This window comes from Pholis gunnellus (genome assembly GCF_910591455.1).
Source record: "Pholis gunnellus genome assembly, chromosome: 1".
NCBI classification, from domain to species: domain Eukaryota; kingdom Metazoa; phylum Chordata; class Actinopteri; order Perciformes; family Pholidae; genus Pholis; species Pholis gunnellus.
Window position 1 is genome coordinate 26,422,645 of NC_136528.1, and position 22,959 is coordinate 26,445,603.

General features: G+C 43.2%; 1 protein-coding gene across 2 annotated transcripts; it reads left to right on the plus strand.

Moving 5' to 3' along the window:
* The first annotated feature begins 1,277 nt into the window (after positions 1 to 1,277).
* On the plus strand, positions 1,278 to 22,420 carry fn1b (fibronectin 1b). Of its 2 annotated transcripts, none has more exons than XM_079159905.1 (45): positions 1,278 to 1,514; positions 1,736 to 1,861; positions 2,154 to 2,291; positions 2,588 to 2,719; positions 3,103 to 3,240; positions 3,321 to 3,467; positions 3,559 to 3,747; positions 3,861 to 4,043; positions 4,422 to 4,598; positions 5,113 to 5,268; positions 5,367 to 5,495; positions 5,613 to 5,756; positions 6,782 to 6,903; positions 7,770 to 7,938; positions 8,027 to 8,203; positions 8,574 to 8,702; positions 8,810 to 8,899; positions 8,990 to 9,184; positions 10,145 to 10,423; positions 10,538 to 10,801; positions 10,896 to 10,990; positions 11,283 to 11,451; positions 11,621 to 11,707; positions 11,908 to 12,099; positions 13,323 to 13,514; positions 13,642 to 13,731; positions 14,402 to 14,668; positions 14,809 to 14,925; positions 15,025 to 15,192; positions 15,289 to 15,444; positions 15,555 to 15,671; positions 16,060 to 16,329; positions 16,419 to 16,606; positions 16,691 to 16,778; positions 16,875 to 17,054; positions 17,165 to 17,254; positions 17,764 to 17,952; positions 18,215 to 18,304; positions 18,987 to 19,168; positions 19,298 to 19,436; positions 20,192 to 20,353; positions 20,474 to 20,599; positions 20,699 to 20,805; positions 20,935 to 21,021; positions 21,650 to 22,420. In XM_079159905.1, the coding sequence occupies exons 1-45, from the start codon at positions 1,373 to 1,375 to the stop codon at positions 21,707 to 21,709; spliced, it is 6,834 nt and encodes a 2,277-aa protein (XP_079016031.1). In that variant the 5' UTR covers positions 1,278 to 1,372; the 3' UTR covers positions 21,710 to 22,420. The 2 variants fall into 2 exon arrangements, with proteins under 2 accessions (XP_079016031.1, XP_079016030.1); XM_079159904.1 differs by having other exon boundaries at positions 1,279 to 1,514; positions 18,717 to 19,168.
* Positions 22,421 to 22,959: the final 539 nt, after the last annotated feature.

Sequence of the window (22,959 nt, forward strand, 5' to 3'; positions counted from 1 at the left end):
GGACGTTGCACTTTCCAACATAAAAGCTGAAGACTATGGTTTTGCTTGGAAAAGTCATGCAGACGGAATGCGAATTATAGACATAAGAGGAAGCAGGTATAGTGTTTTTTTTCTCTGTAACACTATTTGGCTAATGACAAATGAAGAAAGAAAATACTGATAGATGTAGCGCAGGGTCGAGAGAGACGGTGTGGGTTTATGTGCATGTGGTGGGAGGTGAATAGAATTGCGGTAAGACTGGCTGAGGTGTTTAGTTATACTGATTACAGTAGCACAGCATCTTAAAGGCGTTTGTGTAGGCATTATCGGTCCACGTGGTATCCAAAAAATTTTCATTTTTAATAGAGGAAATGATGGAAGAGCTGTTTTTAGTGACTGAACAGCCAGTCAACAAGAAAAATTATGATTGTTATTGATTTGCTAACTGTGAAGTCAGACAGTCTGGAGTTACACTCTTCCTCATTCATCAACAAGCTGCTGTGTGGAGCCCCTGGATGTTTTTGCTCATTTGGGATGCACACAGGTACAGAGCTATAGACCCTACACAGGGGCCACTAGCCATGGGTCCCCAAAAGATTTGAAAAAACACAACATATTATAGATGTACTGCCTGATATCGTTATAGATCACAATACACAGTTGCACAAATCCCGAGCTGGAGGACATTTGGGGATTTGATGAGATTTAAATCAGAGCCCTCATGGCTAAACCAAATATTTAGGATTGTGATACATGGTGTTTTGTTGGACCATGTTTTGGAAATTGGGAGTGCTAAAACAAATGTATCATGTGTCTTTCTTTGCATTTTAAAACGTTTTTATAATTCTAACGGCAAGAAAATACTTGCTTCTGATAGCATGACATTTTATTAAATAGTGCTTATGTCACTTAATTCGGGCTGGCCATTGATCTAGGCCTACTATGTTTGTCATTCCAATATGTCATGTTAACATCTATTTTTCTGTCCATCCCACGGGTATGACGGGTATCCTGGTGCCATCTCGCCTGAAGTGATCTGTGTGCCCTCAGGTGCTCATTCATCTTTTTAGCTTCATGTTTGTTCTTGTCTTGTGGCTCTCTGTCCTGACAGTTAAGTGTCGAGTGTCAGAATTGCCCACATTCGCGCGAGTCATCCAAAGCTCCAGTCAAAGCCCTCCCCCTCAATAGGCTGCAGCGGTGTGTCCGGGTATAAAGCCAGTGCGCTCCCCTCTCCTCGGTCTGGCGCAGCTGCTCGGTGGCAGCGGGGATCTGACAATAAGGGACAGAATTTAGACCTCTCCAAGCTAAACTTCAGTTCTGCACATGCTTCTTTTGTAAAACTTGCTCTGCTAAGTTTTTCTACTCTACCTTGAAATCCGTATTTTCGCACAAAATGACTGGTGGCCCACTGACGGGGTTACTGGTTGCGCTGTGCGTAAGCAGCGCAGTCCACGGCTTACCAAAGAAGAGCAAAAGACAAACTGGCCAGTATCAATTGCTTCCTCATCTCAATGACGCAGCGGCCGTTTCTCCAGGTTGGTACAAGGACTTCCATAACCATCAAATGTTCTTGAGTTTAATTTAAGTTTTTTTATTATGTCTAAAAAGTCAAAGATTTTTTTAAAATTTTAACTATCATTAATTTGATTTATTACATTTATTTGGGATCAACCAAATTGGCCAAAATGTTATAGTTCGTTTTATGTTTAACAAACTTTATGTGACATACTGTATATTCCTATTATATGATTTCTAGTCGGCTGTGAGGAAAACGGTCGCTCATACAGACTGAACGAGCAGTGGGAGAAACCCTACCTTGGTAGTACACTGATATGCACCTGCAATGGAGCAGCTGGCATCAAATGTAAAACTAAACCTGAAGGTCAGTAAGAGACCAACCGGTTCGATAAAGAAATGTCTTAGCAGACCATTTCTTTGTAGTCTCACTTTCCACATCTGGAAACGCAATATCAATTGCTTCAGAACATTTGTGTCAATAGCAACAAGTGAAGTAAAAAAAAAGTAAATCCCACCATGACCTGAGTTACTTCGAAAGAAGTTGGGAACATATTTAGTGAAATTTCAAGTCATCAGTGCGTCTTTACGCAGCAATAGAAATATCCACTGCAATATCAAAGTCTTTACCATTAGTATTTCCTCTGTTTTTCTCTCAGTGGAGGAGTCCTGTTATGATAAGCACAATGACCGGACATACCGAGTCGGTGAAACCTACGAGAGACCAAAGGACGGGATGATGTGGGACTGCACCTGTATTGGTTCTGGTCGTGGCAAGATCAGCTGTACCATTGCAAGTGAGTTGAAAAATCAATATTAGACATGGTAAAATGTTTGCCAGTGATTTTCGAATTAGATTATTTCTAGTTCGTCACTTTTGTGTTATTTTCTTGGCAAAAGATAAGTGGATTGTCTTCCTTGCTTCTTCCACTCATTGGAAAGACAGCATTACCTCTGGGTGTTTTAATTGAACATTTCACTAAATTGTGCACTACTGATTAAATATACAATCTGAATAATGGGCATATGTTATAATGCATATTAAGGACATCTTTTCAAACCAATGCAACTTAATACACGTTGTCCTTCACAGATCGCTGCCATGAAGGTGGGAGTTCTTATAAAATCGGGGACACTTGGCAGAGGCCTCATGACACGGCTGACTACATGCTGGAGTGCGTTTGTCTTGGAAATGGCAAAGGGGAGTGGACCTGCAAACCAGTGGGTGAGTACTTAATTCAAACCTGCAGGGAAACCAGGACATCAACACTTTCCATATGAACTCTGGAATGCAGATAAATGTGAAATGTCGCAACTTAAACATGCAAGCTTGTGTGTTCGGCTGCCAGCACACACACACACAAACCTATAGACAGGGTTATTCCTCAGAAGCATGACTGTGTTTGATAGCACTGTAAATATTTGACAACAGTCCAGACAAACAAGGTAAGTGTGTGAGAGAGCACGCCTCTCCACTTTGCCCATCTTACGCCACAGCTATTGATTTTCACTTGGTTTATGTCTCCTGACGCTGTGATTTCATGCCGGATGTTACAGTGGCTCCCGACAAGCTGCAGACGCAATTAATCCCCTATGTTATCTGTGCAGCTGAGCGTTGCTATGACAACAACGCTGCATCGTCGTACGTCGTGGGGGAGACCTGGGAGAAACCGTACCAAGGCTGGATGATGCTGGACTGCACCTGTCTGGGAGAGGGAAATGGACGCATCACTTGCACCTCAAGGAGTAAGAGGAGTATAAACACATGAACACACACTTTGACATTCTTCTGTATCGGCTGCTGACCGCTGTTGTTCTCCAACCAGACCGTTGCAACGACAAGGACCCCAAGAAGTCCTTCCGTATTGGGGACACATGGACAAAGACGGACACAAGCGGACACATCGTGCAGTGTCAGTGCTTAGGAAATGGCCGTGGAGAGTGGAAGTGTGAGAGACACAACGCAGGCCGAGGTGAGATTTAAAAACTCTTGCTCAAGTTAAATTTTGCTAAAAACCTTTCTGTGACACTCAACATTCTTTCAATCTGTTCGGTGATATACAGCCACGGGTGCTGTCGCGTTGACCCCCACCCATTCCCAGACTAAGCAACTACCAGAGCCCCCCATCGAGGGGACGTGCCGTACAGACTCTGGAGCCACCTACTACGACGGACAGCGCTGGTTCAGAAGCCAGGGCAGCAAGCAGATGCTCTGTACCTGTCTGGGCAACGGAGTCAGCTGTCAGGAGTGGGGTGAGTCCCCAATTCATGTCACAACACTCAAATCATCTCAGTTATTAGATGTACATTGCTTTGTCTCTACTATAATAACAATTTTCTTGTCCTTCCCCTTCCTGTCTGTGCAGAGGCCAGGAAGCTGACCTATGGTGGCACCTCTAACGGCCAGCCGTGTGCATTCCCGTTCGTCTTCATGGGAAAGACCTACTACTCCTGCACCTCAGACGGACGTGCAGATGGGCAGCTCTGGTGCGCTACATCTTCAGACTATGAGAGAAACCAGCAGTACTCTTTCTGTACTGAGAAGAATGGTGAGACTGGGCTTGACCATTTTCATTGGTTTTGTAGATATATCGGGCTGATGTGCTCCTTTTTTTATATCACAGCTTTTGCCTGTCACTGTCATCTCTCTCCATATCTTAATTTTGAAAAGTCTGTACAACCTGCAATGTCATTTCATTCAACATCAGTACATTAATTTACTTGTTCATTTGTGTTTTGATGTTAATTAATTTCACACTTAATGTATCAGTTCCCTTTCTGGGTATTTGTAAATGTTGGTTTGAAAATTGCCACATTTTAAGACACAGAATATTGGTGCAAATGTTGTCTATCACAGTCCCCAAACTCTAGAGAACACATGACATAGTGGTATGATGTGATATACAGTGTCTCCATTTCTATTCTAGCCATTGTGGCAACACGAGGTGGCAACTCCAACGGCGGCCTGTGCCACTTCCCCTTCCTCTACAGTGGCCGCAACTACACCGACTGCACCTCCGACGGGCGTCGTGACGGCATGAGGTGGTGTGGCACCACCCATGACTACGACACAGAGCAGCGCTTTGGATTTTGCCCCATGGCTGGTGAGTGTGTGCTGCTTTGTTAGTTTTTTTCCTTCATGCAGTCACTTTGAGACTTGTCAGTTAAATGTTTAATGACATTAACGAACTGACCATTTAATTTCCTTCTAGAGTAAAGTTTAGAACAATAGTTCTGAAGTGTTTCCAGTTTACAATTTAAAATATAAAAGCTTAGCTTAGCATTAAGACCGGGTACCAGCAGGGACACAGCTAGCCTGGCTCTGTCCAAACTAACATGCTATGGATATATTTTCGTTCGTAGGGGATGTAATTACACTGAATGCTTTGGACTTTATTTCATCTTGTTGTCATAGATGCTAATGACGGTTTTGTTGCATGGGTCACTTGTAGATAATTGGGGACTCATTGGGGTTTATGGTCATGGGAGAGTGATGACTCCATCAGGGCTGTTACATTTACAGCATTTGATTCCATACAGAGTGGTGACACTGGAATTTCCGGCACGAACACACACAGTACTGTTTTTATTTATTCATCCCCATCTTTCTTTATGTAGCCCATGAGGAGTCATGCACCACCAACGATGGAGTGATGCACCGTGTAGGCGATAAGTGGGACAAACGCCATGATGTCATGGGTCACACGATGGAGTGCACATGCCTGGGCAATGGCCGCGGGGAGTGGAGCTGTGTGGCTCACTCACAGCTGCGAGGTCAGAGAGCTAACTCTATTTGGATATTAAACAAAACTGTTTAATTTGTCTTGAAGCATTAAGGTATGCTGACTTCACTCCCTTTTTTCAATGTCCAGATCAGTGTATTGTTGATGGCTTGTACTATGAAGTTAACAAAGAATTCCCCAAACGCCACGACGAGGGCTACATGATGAACTGCACCTGCTTTGGACAGGGACGTGGACGCTGGAAGTGTGACGCAATCGGTGTGTTCACGGCTCATTATCTCAAAATGCAAATGCTTTTTTTAAATCTGGAAAATACAACCCCACCCGTCTATGTCCCATCTAATCTCTTTGTTGTCCTCTGTTTTCTACAAATAGATCAGTGTCAGGAGCCACAAACCAGGGCTTTCTATCAGATTGGAGAGGCGTGGGAGAAAGTCATCCATAGCATCCGCTACCGCTGTTATTGCTACGGTAACGGGATTGGAGAGATGAGATGTGAACCTCAGCAGACCTACCAAGGTAAGGAAAGCTAATCCTCCAAACACCATCAGTTTAACGCTGCTTTCCAGTTCAGTCGGTGTACAGCTCTTTTTTGGCAGAGTCACCATGGTCCATATTTGAATATGCTGGTTTAAGTGTTATTGTTTAATTGGGAATGTGTTAATTCCTCCAGTGCTTCTCAGTCCTTTCATGCAGCTTTTCCACTAAGTGACACAGCAGTCTGTGCTTAATTTGTGTTTGGTGTACTTATTCAAACCCTCCTTCCTCTCACCTACCCTTATCCTCTCATCACACGTCACTGAAATGAAAAGTTCACTTGCCAGGTTAGTGAAGGGAAGCGGGGGTTAGCTGTTTTATCTCGACTTTGAAGTCTGCAAAATGGAGAACTGCTTGCCAATCACATCACCACTGTCTTCCCCTCAGTCTTTGTAGTTAGAGAGGTTTTTCCTCCCCCACCTGGTGTTGTTGTGCGGACCTGCTGAGGGGAAAGGGATGCTGGGCTGGGGGGGGGGGGGGGGGGGGGGGGGGGGCTTTATTCACACTTCCTGCCTCCAATGTCTCCCTCTTGTTAGATAAAAGTTGCTTAATGCGGTACTTTGTACTGCATCACATTGTGTGTCCTGAATCAAACATTGACCTAAAAAGTTAGAGTTGCATCATCTATCTCACCATGATCAATGGTGTGTACGGAGCAGGGCTTGAAAAGCTATATGTAAGCTAGATAAACTGTGATGAATATAGTGCTCCGGTGTTATGTCGGACTGTAAGATGTCAGCGGGTGTTTGAGCTGGTTTAGCACCGTCTGGTGGTTTGGTTCTGTCCCATAACGATCAAACGATCTGACAGAGCCTCACCAAAAAGTATCCAACTTTCACCCACACTCTCTACAGGTAACACTGTTACATTACATGTCTTTGATAATGTGTGAGTCTTTTTCTCATCGCTAATAGCAGCTTTGTTCTGTGTCTCTCCTGCTCTCTCTCTCTCTCTCTCTCTCTCTCTCTCTCTCTCTCTCTCTCTCTCTTCCTACACCTGCTGCTCAGACGGCCACAGACCTGTCCAGGTGATCATCACAGAGGCAGGAAAACAGCCAGACTCCCACCCCATTCAGTGGAACCCCCCCTCAACTGTTCAAATCACCCAGTACATCCTCAAATGGAGAATTGTGAGTCACTCTTTTGGTTCAGGGTAGAAATTGCCTTTACATTTGCTGACCGGTAGCATTAGGAAAGGTGAGCAAACAGTGAAGTGCTTTTGGTAATGTTGACTGGAGTTTGAACATGGACAAACATGGTGATTAGAGGGTACATTAAGTCCCCTTTACAATCTACATACACAAACACACAGACTCAGGAAAACATCCCCCTCTCAGTGATTTTTGTTCTCACACATTTCTCTTTGAAGACCTCAAGGACTGACAGGCTGGTTGAAATGTTTATGAAGCTTAATTCAAATCAAACAGATTTCCTCTGAGCGGGTTTGTGTATTTTGGACAGAAAAGGCACGCAAAGCCCTCGTCTGGCCGTCCTGCTGAGAAAGTGGTGTAGTTTTCCGACAGAGTGCAAATACTCCCAAAAGCAGGATGTGGCAATAAATGGGCCTGAGCCAGAGTCCAGTCCAAAATATACATATATAAAGTCTTAATCTTCTGACATAGTGAATGATTCCTGTAAATTCTCTCAAATGTTCTCATATTTCTATTAAACTTCATCATCTGTGCAGTCCAAATAGTTGAGAAAATGATCTCACCACGAGGTCCATTTAGTAGTGATTCTGGAGCTTTTCATTCATATAACATGGCCTTCATCAGCAGATTTCGCTCAACACTTTAAAGTTGTATTGTCCACGTTTGCTCAAAAGCAGAGGTTCAGAGTCCACCCTTGAGTTCGGAAACAGCAGCTGAGAAAATGCTATCGATCACATGATGTTCATCAGCAGAAAAAGATGATCTGTTCTTCAATTTATGCTTCATGTTATAAAAACGTGACTTTTAACCCATTCAATTTTCTATCTTTTTACCCCTTCTGGTAGAAAAATACCCGTGCGCCCTGGAGGGAGGTCGCCGTCCCCGGCCACCTCAACTCTTACACCATCAGCGGGCTGCGTCCTGGCATCACCTACGAGGGTCAGCTGATTAGCATCCTGCGCTACGGACGCCGTGAGGTCACACGGTTCGATTTCACCACTACCCATGGTTCCTGTGAGTAAACTTGAGCGAATACATTCTCTCGATGCCACAAATCTAAAGATACTTTTCACAGGAGCATTATATGTCTTTATCTCTCAAGTGGAAACATCGGAGGGAGAGACGACCCAACCTCTTGCGGTGGTGGACACTTCTGAGTCTGTGACAGAAATCACCTCAAACAGCTTCGTTGTGTCCTGGACGTCAGCCTCATCTACCATCTCTGGCTTCAGGGTGGAGTATGAGCTCAGTGAGGACGGGGCCAAGCCGAAAGTCCTAGGTGAGATCTTTTGACATGACTGAAACTTCCATAATACCTCCATAATGTCACATCCAAATAACTAAATGGATCGACTTATTGGGTAGTTTTTCTGTTGAGGTTCTGACTGATGTATCTCAGGTTAATTGTAATCACCACCAATTCCCTTAGGAGTGGGCAATATGGGTAAAATTCTCCATTGTGGTATATGTAGTTTTAAATCGAGGTCTTGATAAATATTGTCATGTACATTTTCTGGAAAATAACCAGAAAAGTCTGCCTGTTTTAGACTAATCTGAAAATGAAATACCTGGTGAGTCAAGATACTTGCCATTGAGCAGCCCTGCTCATTGGATATGTGTATTAACTAACCTTTTGTCGCCTTCTCCAGATGTTCCACGCACAGCCACCTCGGTCACCATCGCTGACCTCCTGCCAGGACGCAGATACAACGTTAACGTCTATGAGCTCCCAGATCAGGGACAACCAAACCTCATTCTGACCACCACCCAGACTACAGGTGGGAGAATCCCCCCTCCTCTCTCATGACAATAACATCAGGATTATGCAAGTACATTATTTCACAAAATACAACGTGACTGATTTCCATTCTTTTCTGTTCCCCAGCTCCTGACGCCCCTGCTCAGCATGCAGTCGATCAGGTGGGAGAGTCCTCTATCAGAGTCAGCTGGTCCAGGCCTAATGCTCCTATTACTGGTAGGAAATGTGTTTATGCATAATTTAGTTGTTTGATATAGAGATCCATTTTATTTTGGCTGTGTGTAACTGTATGTTTGCGCCTACCAGGTTACCGGGTGGTGTACACGCCGTCAGTGGAAGGCAGCAGCACTGAGCTTAACCTGCCAGACTCAGAAACCTCAGTGACCCTGGTTGATCTTCTCCCCGGTCTCCTTTACAACATCAGCATCTACGCTGTGGAGGAGGACCAGGAGAGTGAGCCTGTTTTTGTACAGGTCAACACCGCCGGATCCCCTGTACCAGGTGCATATTTCTTATTAGATATGATCTTCCATTTAATAAAAAGGCTGAAATTAGTGAAAAAATGCTTTTTAAGCCAATTTAATTTTTTTTGTTTTGTTAAAACAGTCACAGTATGTTATTCTATTCTGTAGATGGTAAATTATTCTTTTCATATCATTCTTTGTCTTTTGACTGACAGTGAAATCGGAACAGATTAAGTTTATACTTGCAGCTAAAGATTCCTTATAGGGCCAGGCAGCTTTAGGAGAGGCTTTCCAGTGTTTGGGAAAGACTGAGCTTGTCAAAACATTGCTTTGTCAAAATATGCTCTTACAGTTATAACCATACCACGGTAATATCCTCTTATCTTCATCCTAGTGTTTCTAGTTAGTGTAATCTTAGTCTGTGGCCCCTGAATGAACTCTCTTTAATTCATGGTGGGCTCAGGAACAGACACCTGTTAAGACGTAGTTAAAACACTTATGTAACGCAACCATGCATGTGCTGCCCACACCCACACAAAGGCACCCACACACACTTCATAAATCCTCAGTACATCTTACATTTCTGAATCCCTCCTTGTGCCTGGCACAGCAAAACGTAGTGTTTTATTATGCTAAAAAAGAAATGTGTTATGTGTTGTTTGGCATTTCTCTCATATTTTCTGTTTTATCTGGGTCTTTATTGTTGAGATCTGTAAATTGTTAAAGCCTTTTATTGCACTTTTACACAAATGATTGCAGACACAATGAAGGTTTTAGATTTATTGCTGTATTTAGCATTTTTAACCTTGTATAGTATTTACACAGCTAACTTAAAGTTTCCCTGTGGAGTTTTTTTGTAAAATTATGTTTACGTTCAGTGTTTTTCCCAACAAAATGAGGGCCGACTCATAAAAACATAGTGTTACTAGTGGTCAAGGGTATCTTTAAGACTGATTGACTGTCCCTTGTAAATCAATCTACCAATTCCTGTCCACAGAGGAGGTCCCGGCACCCACAGACCTTCAGTTCTACGAGGTTACGGATACGAAGATCACCATCACCTGGACCGGTCCACCCAGCGAAGTGACCGCTTACCGGGTGCACTTCACCCCCGTCGGTCCAGGCGGCACTGAGACGAGGCTCCTGCAGCTGCCTGTCTCAGCCAACGCATATGCTGATATCACACACTTGCAGCCAGGCACACTGTACCGCTTCTACATCTACGCCATGAATGGTGGAGTGGAGAGCAAGCCGCTCCTGGGAGAAAAGTCTACTAGTAAGTATCGTCATAGACAAAGGAGGCCCGAGTTAGACGCAGAGGGATCACAATGATGTATAAAAGATGAGAGATTTTTTGCCTTACATGTGCTATAATTTTTGTCCCCTCCAGAACCTGATTCGCCCACCAATGTGCGTTTCACTGACATTGGCTCCGACAGTGCCTTGGTCATCTGGGAGGCTCCCCGCGCCATCGTCAGTGGCTACCGTCTCTTCCTGAGCATCGAGGGCTCCAGCCCCATCGAGAAGAGGATCCCTGGCAGGGTCACACAGTACCCTTTGAGGAATTTACGTCCAGACACCCTGTACACGGCCGTCCTGCACTCAGAGCTTGACAATGACCTCAGCGAAGGCATCACTACATATTTGACCACCGGTCAGTATGAAGAGAAACACAGCATCTGCAGAGGGGAGTATAAATGGTTGCAATGAAATTAATTTGACTTTTCCCCATTCTGTCCTCCTCCCAGCTCCCCAGATGGGAAGTGCTCCTGCTTTTAGCACTGAGGTCACTGATAGCTCTATCATCGTCACCTGGATACCTGTTCCCAGGTTCAGCTACAAGGTAGAGAACTTCATCTAGAGACACAATTGTTCATAATCACACAAAATTAAAGCTGCCCAATCAATATTTTCTTACTATTTTTGGGTCAAACCCCGATGTGTAATGTGAATGAGGTTACTTTTAGATGACAGCAACTTTATAAGGTAATAATATATAAATATTGGGTTTACTGCTTGTTGCGCTGACCCCAGGTGGCCAAAAAAACAACAACACTTAATGTAGATTTAATGTCTGTATATTTTGTGCGTTAAGTGTATTTTCCAGGTTTCTGATCTCTGCCTCCTTCCCCCAGCTCTCTGTGCTCCCCAGCCAGGAAGGCGAGTCTCCCAGAGAAGATACCTCTAACTCTGGACGTATTTATATTCCTGGTCTGATTCCTGGAACTCAGTACACCTACAGCGTTCAGCCGATCGTCAACGGACGCAACCGCGGAAACCCCATCACCCGAAATGTTGTCACTTGTGCGTATCCAATTCACTTTCACTATTAAACAAGTTGTATAACTGATCACCAGATTGATTTAATGTGGGCCCACATCGCACTGTTCTTGAGAGTTTGTTTAAGAAGTCACTGCTGCATCGAATCAAGTTTCTCATGCTTGTGTCATGATCTGCTTTCCTTTCCTTGCAGCCCTGTCTCCTCCCACTGACCTCAGAGTAGAGTCCAACCCCGTCACAGGAGATCTCACTGTCCACTGGGTAGCTTCCAAAACACCAGGTAAATATTGACTGTGTTCCCCACGCACTGGCTGCTCATTGGGTCTCGCCAAGTCTAGACCTTGGCCTTTGAAGGGTATTTTTTTTCCACCTGGGCAAATGTCTCTTCTCGGTATTTCCTTTTGACTCATACATTGCAAGAACCTCTTGACATTATGTTCGACCTCCTCCATATTTGTCATGTTCCCCCACCCTCTGCAGGCATCACGGGCTACAGAGTGACAAGCACGCCGACCAACGGCCAGCGAGGAAACACCCTGGAAGAGTTTGTCCGAGCAGATCAAACCTCATGCATGCTAGAGAGCCTGAATCTGGGGGCCGAGTACAACATCAGTGTCTTCACTACCAAGGGCCATTTGGAAAGTGTGCCTGTGTCCACAATTGTCACACCAGGTAGGAGCCACCAGCAAAGCATTCACACATGTAAATTGGCATCAAACACAACTTTGCTGTGTCTGCGTGACAGAGGAATAAAAGGATGAGATGAATTTGCCATGAAAGGCTGGGTCGAAGTCAAACTGCAGCCAACTCCAATATTTCCCTTCCTGTCATAACAGTAATATTCTCAATATTCCCACCCTTTCAGTGTATTCCTCTTCATGCTGAGACCTTTATCCTACATATACGTTATTTTTAAAATTGGCTAAAAAAAAAAAAAAAAGCTTCAATACATACATTCATGCAGAATAACGAAAAACTAACAAGCTGACAGACACACAGCTCTGACTTTTTGTTAAAATAGACTAAAAGGATCCATGGAGCTGCAGAGTTTGGGTCTAATCTCTGTGGGTTTGTTACAATGAGCAACCCCTTCATAACCTATTACTAACGATTGGTACCATGCATGCAGGTCATGTTTATTAATCGGGATGGGAATAATAAATCATTTTTTTTGGAGCACGCACAGAACAGTATTATTGATCACTGCTTCATTTATAACATAAACTGTGAATGTCTATTGACTTCAGTAATTTGTAATGTTCTCTGTCTAGCATGGCTACTGTTCACCTCTGGATCTCTGACTGCTTTATTGGGAATGAAATGATATAACTAATGTAATTATTATGGCTATTGGGTCTTTCTGTCTCTCTAATTTTGCTTGCACTTTGCAACTGACCTAACCCTTTCAGACATCCCCACGCCCAGTCACATTGACTTTGTTGACATTACTGACACCACCATCGGCCTGCGCTGGATCCCTCTGAACTATTCTACCATTACTGGTTACCGGATAACGGTGGTAACGTCAGGCGAGAGCTTGCCAATTTTTCAAGATATGGTGGAAGCATCTGCTGGTTATTACACAATTCGTGGTTTGGAGCCGGGTGTGGACTATGACATCAGTATCTTCAGTGTTACAGAGGAGGGGGAAAGCGAGCCGACCATACACACAAAGCAAACACAAGCTGGTGATTTAACTCTTTCACTCCGTCTGTGGGGAGGGCTTGGGTTTTGATCTGAGAGAATTGATGAAGGCACATTAACAGCCCTTTTATTAACACACATGATTAACTCAAACACTATAATGTATTTTCTTTATGTCAGTGTAAATCTGCTTTTATTCAATTAATCTCTTTCCTGTGTTAGCTATAACTTTTAATCTCTTATTCTTACAGCTATTCCAGCTCCCACCAACCTGCAGTTTAGAGGGGTGGGTCCTGACCACATTAGGGTGACATGGGCAGTCCCCCGTGTGGCCACACCAAGCGACATCTCTCGGTTTGTCATCCGTTACCATCCTGTAGCCACAGACGACGACATCAAAGAGGTTAATGTTGGCGGAGCCACCAACACCTTTGTGCTGGAGAGTAAGATGATCTGTTTAAAAGTGTCTGACAGAAAGTTAGATTTAAAGTCCAAAATGAGTAGTTTTTCTTTGCAATGCTCCATGTCAAGCCATTCTAACTGTATACTTATCTCCCCATTTCCATATAGACCTGCTGCCCAACACTGAGTACCGTATAAGTGTTGTTTGTGTGTACGGTGAACGAGTAAGTGAACCAGCCACAGGGACTCAGAGGACAAGTGAGTATGACAGTGGTTTCCGAAGTGCATCAAGGGTGCCGCAAGACTTGTTAATTTCCATTTTTTTACTGTCATTTTTTACTGTTTCATCACATAAAAACGAGGCAATATCTACATTAACTATTTTGTTTTAAGACTTTTGACGACCAAACCAACACGCATCAAAATCAGAAAATCACTGCATTAAAAATCCTGTTAAATATGCAATGATGCGGCAGCTAAGATTGGTGAAAAGACTCTTTTGAACAGAATAAAATAAAGAAAATACATTTAACAATTAGCATATTTAATTTCTGTTTCTTGTTTATTTAAAAAAAAAATATATATATATATATGTATGTATAAGCAAATGTGCACAGTCACATACCTTAAAACAGCTGACTTCTTTTATTCCTGACTTATTTAAAGACTAGATATTTTATGTTTTTAAATGTTCATGTTCATACATATTTCATACTATAATTTAATGTTATTTGTGTTGTTAGCCCATTAAAAAAAATCTTACAGTAGATATCCATGGTGGTAATTCTGAGCTATGGTTGCATGTGGATGCATGTTTAGTTTGGGTGCCACTGGATTATGACACCAGTCCAAGTCGACAATCCCTTAATTGCTAAAATGTTGTAATTACCATTGGATGCAATTTAAAGTCTCTCTCCTTTCCCTGCAGCTCTGGACTCCCCCACTGGCTTGGACTTCTCCGATATTCGCACCAACTCCTTCACCATTCACTGGCTGGCTCCGACCGCTGCTATCACCGGCTACCGCATCAACTTTCAGAAGACGAGCGGCGGGAGGTCGAAAGACGAGAGGCTGCCCCCAACCAGGAACCACTTCACTTTGAGCGGACTGACACCAGAGACAGAGTACCTGGTGTATGTGTATGCTGTCAACAACAATCAGGAGAGTCAGCCTCTGGCTGGCACACAGGCCACCAGTGAGTTTCTATACTGGTTTCCACTACAGCCTCTCCTTTTCTTTTCTTAGTGACACTAATTGGCTAAATCTTGACCTTAATTATTTGTTTTTATAGACATTCAAAATCTGTTTTTAATTTGTTCTTCGAATCCTCTCCAGTCTCCGATGCTCCCACTGACCTGGAGGTAACATCGTCCACCCCGTCCAGCATCACCATTCGCTGGGACGCCCCCTCTGTCACAGTGAAGAACTACAGGATCACCTATGAAGGCACAAGTCTGTACATGTTGTTTTAAGTCATAGTAGTAATAGTTTCCTCTTAACCTCGACAATATTTGTAACGTTACACTCGGCTCTTCGTCACTCTCTTTCTAGGTGGTGAGGCTCCTCAAGAGTTCACCATCCCAGGCTCTCAGACCACTGCCACCATCACCGATCTTAAGCCCGGTACTGACTACACCATCAAGGTCTATGCTGTTACCGGGAGAGGGGACAGCCCCGCCTCCGACACCTACACACCTGTCTACATCACGCACAAGACTGGTACAGCAACATGAAAAAAAAATCGTCCTGGTAAAAACAATTTTTTGAGGGGTTAATCTAAATCTAAAGCCTGTTATGTGTCCGTCTGTCTTTCAGATACTGAGCCCCCCACTGACATGAAACTGACTGACGTGAGTGACAACGCCATCACAGTGCGCTGGTCTCCTGCTCAGGGACCAATCAGAGGATACAGAATCACCAGTGTCCCCAAAAATGGCCTGGGACCATCCTACTCTGAGGTGGTAGCCCCTGGTAAGTCAGCCCAAAAAAAGCTGCCATCTTTATTTTATATATATCATATCATATTTTTTCCAACACAGTACGCTCATCTCAGTGGCTCCTCTTCTGCTCCTCTGTTACAGATCAGACTCAAATTACATTCACAGGTCTGATGCCCACTGTTGAGTATGTTGTGAGTGTCTATGCCCTGGGCAATGATGGACAACCCTCCTCCCCCGTGGTGGAGAATGCTCTCACTGGTTAGTTTGACTCAGTTCAGTGACAAATGATTTGAAAAAAGACTTAATCTTTCTCAATCAAGGGATTATTTTTGGCACAAGTTACTGTGCACAAGATGCGAGTTACTCTCAATGTTTTTCAGTGCATTTACATGCATCGGGTTACATGCATCTCCAGTATTTCTTCCTGATTTCTTGATTTCATGTTGATATCAACCTGGTTTCCTAATCAGGATGAGGTATTGGGGAAATATTCCCCAGCTGGATTACTTGTGGATGCTTGAGTCTCCTCTCAAACAACCACCTCGCTTTAAGATGTATTTTTAGCCTCAGAAGTGTACCTTCTTTCATTAAAAACAACAGCTCAGAGCTGACAGTAATACCCCCATGTCTTCCTCCCATCCTGCAGCTATGGACCGACCCAAGGACCTGACCTTCACTAACATTGAGTCCAACTCCATGCGCATCACTTGGGACAGTCCAGACGGCACAGTGACCTCATACCGCGTCCTGTACTCCAGCTCAGAGGAGAGGGAGAGGGAGCTGATTCCAGCACCCAGAGGTGACCAGGACACTGTGGTTCTGAGAAACCTTCGCCCCGGGACAGAGTACACTGTCAAAGTCATCGCCCTCCATGGCCGCACACCCAGCACACCTTTGGTGGGAACCCAGGCCACAGGTAGAAATACATAGAAAACATCAACACATTCATGACCCAACTTATATGTCCCCTGACTCCAATTCTAAATGTGCAATTTGCCGTCTCAGTGATCCCTGCTCCGACCAGCCTGCTGATCTCTGAGGTCGGTCCTTCCACCTTCACCGTGTCATGGCGGGCTCCCAATGCACGCCTGTCAGGCTACCGTGTGGTCGTCAACCCCAAGAACATCAACGGCCCCACCAAAGAGCTGAACGTTGCTCCGGACACCACACGTGTCGTCTTACCAGGGCTCATGGTAACCAGAATTCTTATCTCACGAATTACATGGATTCATTGTCACTCAGTGATTAAATATCAACTGTATGTTTGTATGTTGTAGGTGGCTACCACATATCAGATACATATCTATGCTCTGAAGAACTCTGTCACTAGCAGACCGCTGGAGGGAGAGACAACCACACTGGAAGGTAACTGGCTGCACCGTAAATGAGCACATTTACAGTCATCACAAGTTATTATGCACTGCTCTGTTTTATGTCCGCTTCCTTTCCTCCTCAATGCAGAGGTAAGTTCTCCTCAGCGTGTGCGCATCTCTGATGTGAAGGATTCTTCTTTCACGCTGACCTGGCGCTCCAAGGTGGAAACCATCACTGGTTACCTCATCGATGCCACGCCCGTCAGTGGCTCGCACCCCACCATCAGCAGGACCATCCCCGGAGAAACAAACACCTACACTCTCACAGGTACAATAGACCTACCTGCTAGACAGACCTTTTAAAAACATGGAAACAGGTTTACAGATGTAAGTATTGGAAGTGTGATTTCACTATTTTCTATTCTTTTTTTTCCTAAGGTCTGCAGCCAGGCACAACATACTCTGTTAGCCTGTATACTCTGAAGGGCAACTTAAAGAGCGACCCATTTACTGTCAGCATTACAACAGGTAAATACGCAAATCTGTGTCTGATCTCCCTGCTTCATTGTGATTGCATTTCACGCTTTATAATGTGAACTTAAGTCCGATTTTTTCATATCCATAAATGTTGATCTTCATGTAGTTGCTGGTGCTTTATCGCTCTCACTCATTGCATACAGTAAATCCTGTGTATACAGTACAATGTTAATACAAGCAATGTAAAGGGTCAAAGACAGAGCGATGAAAAGACTAATGCACACAATGGTTTAGTTAAATGCAGCCACAGTAGACATTTTCGAGATTATATCTCTAATTCTGCTGCATCAATTCAGATTCTTTTTTTCTCTGTGGGTTCGACAATGTTTTAGGAGCGCTCTGTTAAATCGGTGGAGTACTCATTTAAGTCAGGTCTTAAAACCCAAATTGAAATGAGAAATGCAGCTGTAGCGTTTGACATAAATCCCAACTGTAACCCGACAATGCACACACAAATTAACAAGCAATCAGATGATCTAAGATGATGTTTTTCTTCATAGCTAAACCAGTGGTCCAGGCTCCCACCAACCTCCAGTTCACATCTTTGACCCCCACCTCCATCTCCTTCACCTGGCAGCCACCTGCCACACACATCACGGGATACTACGTCACCTATGAGGAGTCAGGAGGAGCACCACGAGAGCTCAACCCACGACCTCACGCCGGCCAAAACTACGCCACCATTTCTGGTATACACTTGTCAACTGCTCCATTATCAATAAATACTATATTGCCACAGGAGATATTGTTTTGTCACTGAAATAACATTTTGCTTATTTAATTGGGCTACAGCGCATTTTATTTTTCATTTCCATTTTGATTGACAAAAAAAGTGTTAGATTTATGAAAAGCTTCATACAGGCTCAACCGGTTGTATGATTATTTTACACGTAATCACGAGTCAAGTGCAACCAACTCAGTCCACTATATGATGATTGTTTCTCTCCTCAGGCCTGAGACCAGCCACCGCGTACATTATCAAGATCATCGCCATCCAGAACACACAGAGGAGCACACCGCTGGTGGGCAAAATCAGGACTCGTGAGTATTTTCAGACTTCTGCTCTGTACAGTGACAAATATGATGGTGAAGGTGATGCATTTGAAATCCTTGAAATGTCCTCCTGAAATGTAAGGTTTGAATGGAAGCTTTTAATCTGCTCAGCTGAATTTAAATGTCTTGCTGCAACAGCTCAGAGGCTTTGAAATAAACTTTAGAAGTCAATCAGCGTGAGTTCTCCTAAAACAATAATAATACTTTTTTATTTTGAATGCCTCCAGAAATGCCATTCAAAATATCTTGTGTGTTCGTAATACTGCATTATGTCTCACTTTGCCGTGAAGAAGTAGCCCAGCAGTGCTGCACATTTGTTGGCTGAGATATGTTACTGCAGCTCTGCTTTACCCCTCCCACATCTAACCTGCTTGCTTCCCTAACCCTCTCTCCCGCTCAGAACCAGACTCCTTGCTTCCCTTGCCTCTGCCCAACCGCCCCGGAGGTGTTGGGGACAGGCTGGATGTGCCTGAACCTGACTTGGACAACACAGTCCAGGTAGTGGGCAACAATGGCCAGGATGGGCAAGGAGGTCAGAGCCAGAATGTGGAGTACACAGAGTACAACAACAACGGAGACAACAACAGATATAATGGTAACGGTGGCAACCCACAGTCTCCCTATGGGCAAGCTCGTGAGCCCCTGGTCTTTTTGCCCCTTCCTGATGCAGAGGGCCGCAGAGTGCCCATCCTGAAGCTGAACTTGCCGATCGGCTCCACGTTTGGTAACGAGACGGGTGTGCCGCAGGAGGCCCAAACTCAGACCTCTATCTCCTGGAAGCCTTACAAGCAGAGCAACGCCTACTTGGTGTCCTGCCATCCCCTCACACATTCAAATGAGAAGATGTTCCAGGTAAGTGACGAGGGCCTTGGGTTCCAGATCAGCCCAGTCCATCATGCCGTCTGAGCATAATTTATCAATCTTATTAGATGAACTATTTTATCTCAAGTGGACAAACCATGTCTCTCTTTACCTGTCCAGGTCCGCCTTCCAGGCACAGCCACCACTGCTACCCTGATAGGACTCTCCCCCGGAGCAAACTATAATGTGATGGTGGAGGCTCTGATGGGGGCGCTCAAACACAAGATACTGGAGCAGATCGTCACTGCCGGCAACACAAGTAAGCACCCTACAGCAACTGCTGCGTCCGAAGTGGGCTGCACTCAGTCAAAATTCTGTGAAAAACGACTTCTGCTAATTAAGAGCTTTGATTTACCTCAGTGGCAGATATAATCTGGCATTTTTCCCTATCCCACGGTCAATGTGACCTCAGAACTTCCTCCAAGTACTTGTTTCTTTACTAATTAGTATAATGTACATTTCAAAACACTTCTTCCATCAACAGAGTGATGTCATATTCACCACTCTGCTGTTCCGAGCTTCTCTTCTCTCGCAAAAAAACCCTGTTTTAATTCACTAAATAATTCCAGTTGTGCTGGTCACACCCCTGACACCCCCTCATTTGAAACATGGCCATTATTTTATATGATCAACTATAGGATTTTTCACTTCGCAAGCAGCAAGAATAGCACCTACTATTGACAGAGCCTGCTCGTAAGCCTACCCTAAATGAAACGTAGTAATAAGTCAATAAATAAGTATTTTATTCACTGGAACTGTGTTTTAATGCAATAAAACCTTAGTATAAAGGTTCCCTTGAGAAGCACAGTTTGTTTGTTTGTTTTTGCATTTTAGTTTGTCGACGTAGAGATATGATACTGATGAAAAATGTAATTATTTATGAGCAATTAAATTAAAACCATCGTAGCCCAAAAGAAGTTCATCCCAATGAAATGGCAGTGAAACAATCTTCAAGTAACTAGTGGCTGACGCAAATTGTTTTCTGGGTTTTTTTCCCCGCCCATCTTCCTTCAGTCCCAGAGGGAGTGCCCTCCACTAAGGACACATGCTTTGATGCCTTTACTTCAACCTACCACGATGTTGGTGGTGAATGGGAGCGGATGTCTGAGACAGGCTTCAAGCTGTGGTGCAGGTGCCTGGGTCTGGGAAGTGGCCACTTCAGATGTGATTCATCTAGTAAGTTTTTTGGATATTTTATTTCCTGAAGGTACATAAGCATAGTTATATAAAAACTATGCTTATGAAGTAGAGTATACTTTACTTGGTTTCTCTAATTATTACTTTGTCCATCATTAGAGTGGTGCCATGACAATGGCAACAACTATCGCATTGGAGAGAAGTGGGACCGCCGCGCAGAAAATGGTCACTTGATGAGCTGTACTTGCTTGGGAAATGGCAAAGGAGAGTTCAAGTGTGAACCCCGTAAGGCCCTTTTAAGACCCTAAGAAATATTCTATGACTGTCTCAAAAGGATGTGAAGGAGTTGCATTTGAACTTAAACGTGTATGTACGCCCATTCAGATGATTCGGTGTGCTATGATGATGGCAAAACCTACCAGGTGGGAAACCAGTGGCAGAAGGAGTACCTGGGTGCCATCTGCACCTGCACGTGCTTTGGAGGACAGCAGGTACGACGTACAAGCCTCCCTGGCTTTGGGTCTATTGTTCAGTGATACATATATTGACTTGTGATTAATTTGTGGTCCTTCTGCGAGTTAAATGAAGCATGTGTGCTTGTGTGTGTTTGGTCTCATCAGGGCTGGCGATGTGAGAACTGCCGCAGACCAGGTGGTGATGTCGATGCCAGTCTGCTGCAGCCTGTGAGATATGGAAACAAACTACAAGTGAGTGGAATTCATGTAAAATAATTGTATTATTATTATTTTTTAATAGTAATATTATGTTGTTTTTTAATTAGGAGCAAAGGATTTCTCAGTATTTTTCTGTATTCTATTTCTTTTTTTTTATGACATACTACTATGACTTTTTAAAAACATTTTTGTGACATAATATAGTGTGACACTTTAAAGGCACACTTTTCTATGACAAGTTTTTTATGACATGTTTTATGGCATACTATTTTTGTATCATTTCTATATGATTTCTTTATGATATATTTTGTATGCCGTACTGTCCTAAATTTGTTTTGACTTTTTACATACTATAGCATGGAAATTGTATGGATTACTATGACTTTACTTTTTACACCATACTATACTATGACGTTTTCATGACACAGTATACAATGTCTTTTTTTTTACATTTTGATGGCATACTTTACAAAAAGAATGTTATGGCATACTATATTATTACTTTTATGAGTTGTTCATGACACACTATTCTGTGATTTTTGTATTTATTTTTGGCTCACTTGGGAAACTGATGAAGAGTGCTACTAAATGTAATGACAATACAGGATCGTTTGTACGGCACCTAGGCATGTGACCTTACCCTTTTCAATTCTTCCTCCAGAATATTCATTGCCCCATTGAGTGCCTCCGACCAGACCTGCTGGCAGGCGCTCTGGAGTAAAGCTATGGACATCTGCTTTGCTCCCTTTTTGTCTAATTATGCACTGTCTCACCATTTAGAAGCAATACTGTCTGCGACTAAACTAACTCACTTTCTGACACACGTTTAGCCAAAGATGTTACGCTGCCCTGCTGCCTGATCAAAGTTATCCTCGTCTAAAGCCAGTCTTTTCACTGTTCACTATCAAGTCTCTAAATTCATGCTCAATCGTAAAATGAAGACTCCTGCTTTTTCCTTTTTATGTGTAACATTACCCTCATATTTGTGTGTACTTCAATAGAAGTAATATAGGACTTGTCATCAAACTGATTTATACTGACATATGGGCATATGGACATAACTGACATATGTTGTCCATTTAAATATTCAGAAACGCTTCCTAATCAAAGGGCAGAAACTGTCAGAAAGTAAGCACTGTGCTAAAGAATGTCAATGTAGTTATCAACAATGTTGAAATTGTCCCTGAATTTGTGCTTTTCTTTTCTGTAGCCCATCTGTTACTGAGGGGTCACACTGTGTGTGATTGACACATTCTTAAGTCTTTTTACTAATTTATCCCTTTAATCTCAATGTGTGAATGTGTGAACTGGGATGAGAGAATTTGAACTGTTCTATTTTTATACTTTGTTGACGTCCATGCCAATGTTGTTTCTACCTTGTGACAAAAAGAAGTCCCTTATTTTAATAAAGCAGGAGAGATCCTAAAACCTATGCACATCGGTATGTTTTTCTTTGGGGTTTTATTTTGGAAATAAGAGGTTAAAGGAATGAAAAGATCAGTTCAAAATGAAGCCATTTTTGAAGGTGACAAATTCAATACCGATAAAAAGCATTGAGAATAACTATAAAGAATTAGACAGTCTTCTCACTGATTGTCTAGTTTACTTACGTTCAGAATACAGAGGCATTAGTATTAAATTGCGATTCACAACCAGTTAGAAGTTCCTCATAATTTAGATTTTATGCATTTTAAATACCATCATTAAACTGTGTTTAACAAGACTGAGGCATTGCTTTGAGCTATATGCCGCTATATACAAGCTGACATGCTCACAAGAGACAATGCTATTATGCTGGTGTTTAGGTACAAAGAGTAGTGGCTATTTGTCGTATAAATCAAAATAAAACAAACAATAATCAAACGCCACTGATGCACAGTGGTCGGTATTTTATGCAGGCAGAAGAGAGTAGATTGTCCATGCAGGATTACGATTTTCTTATTTATTTAGTAAAGCAAACAAAACAAGCAA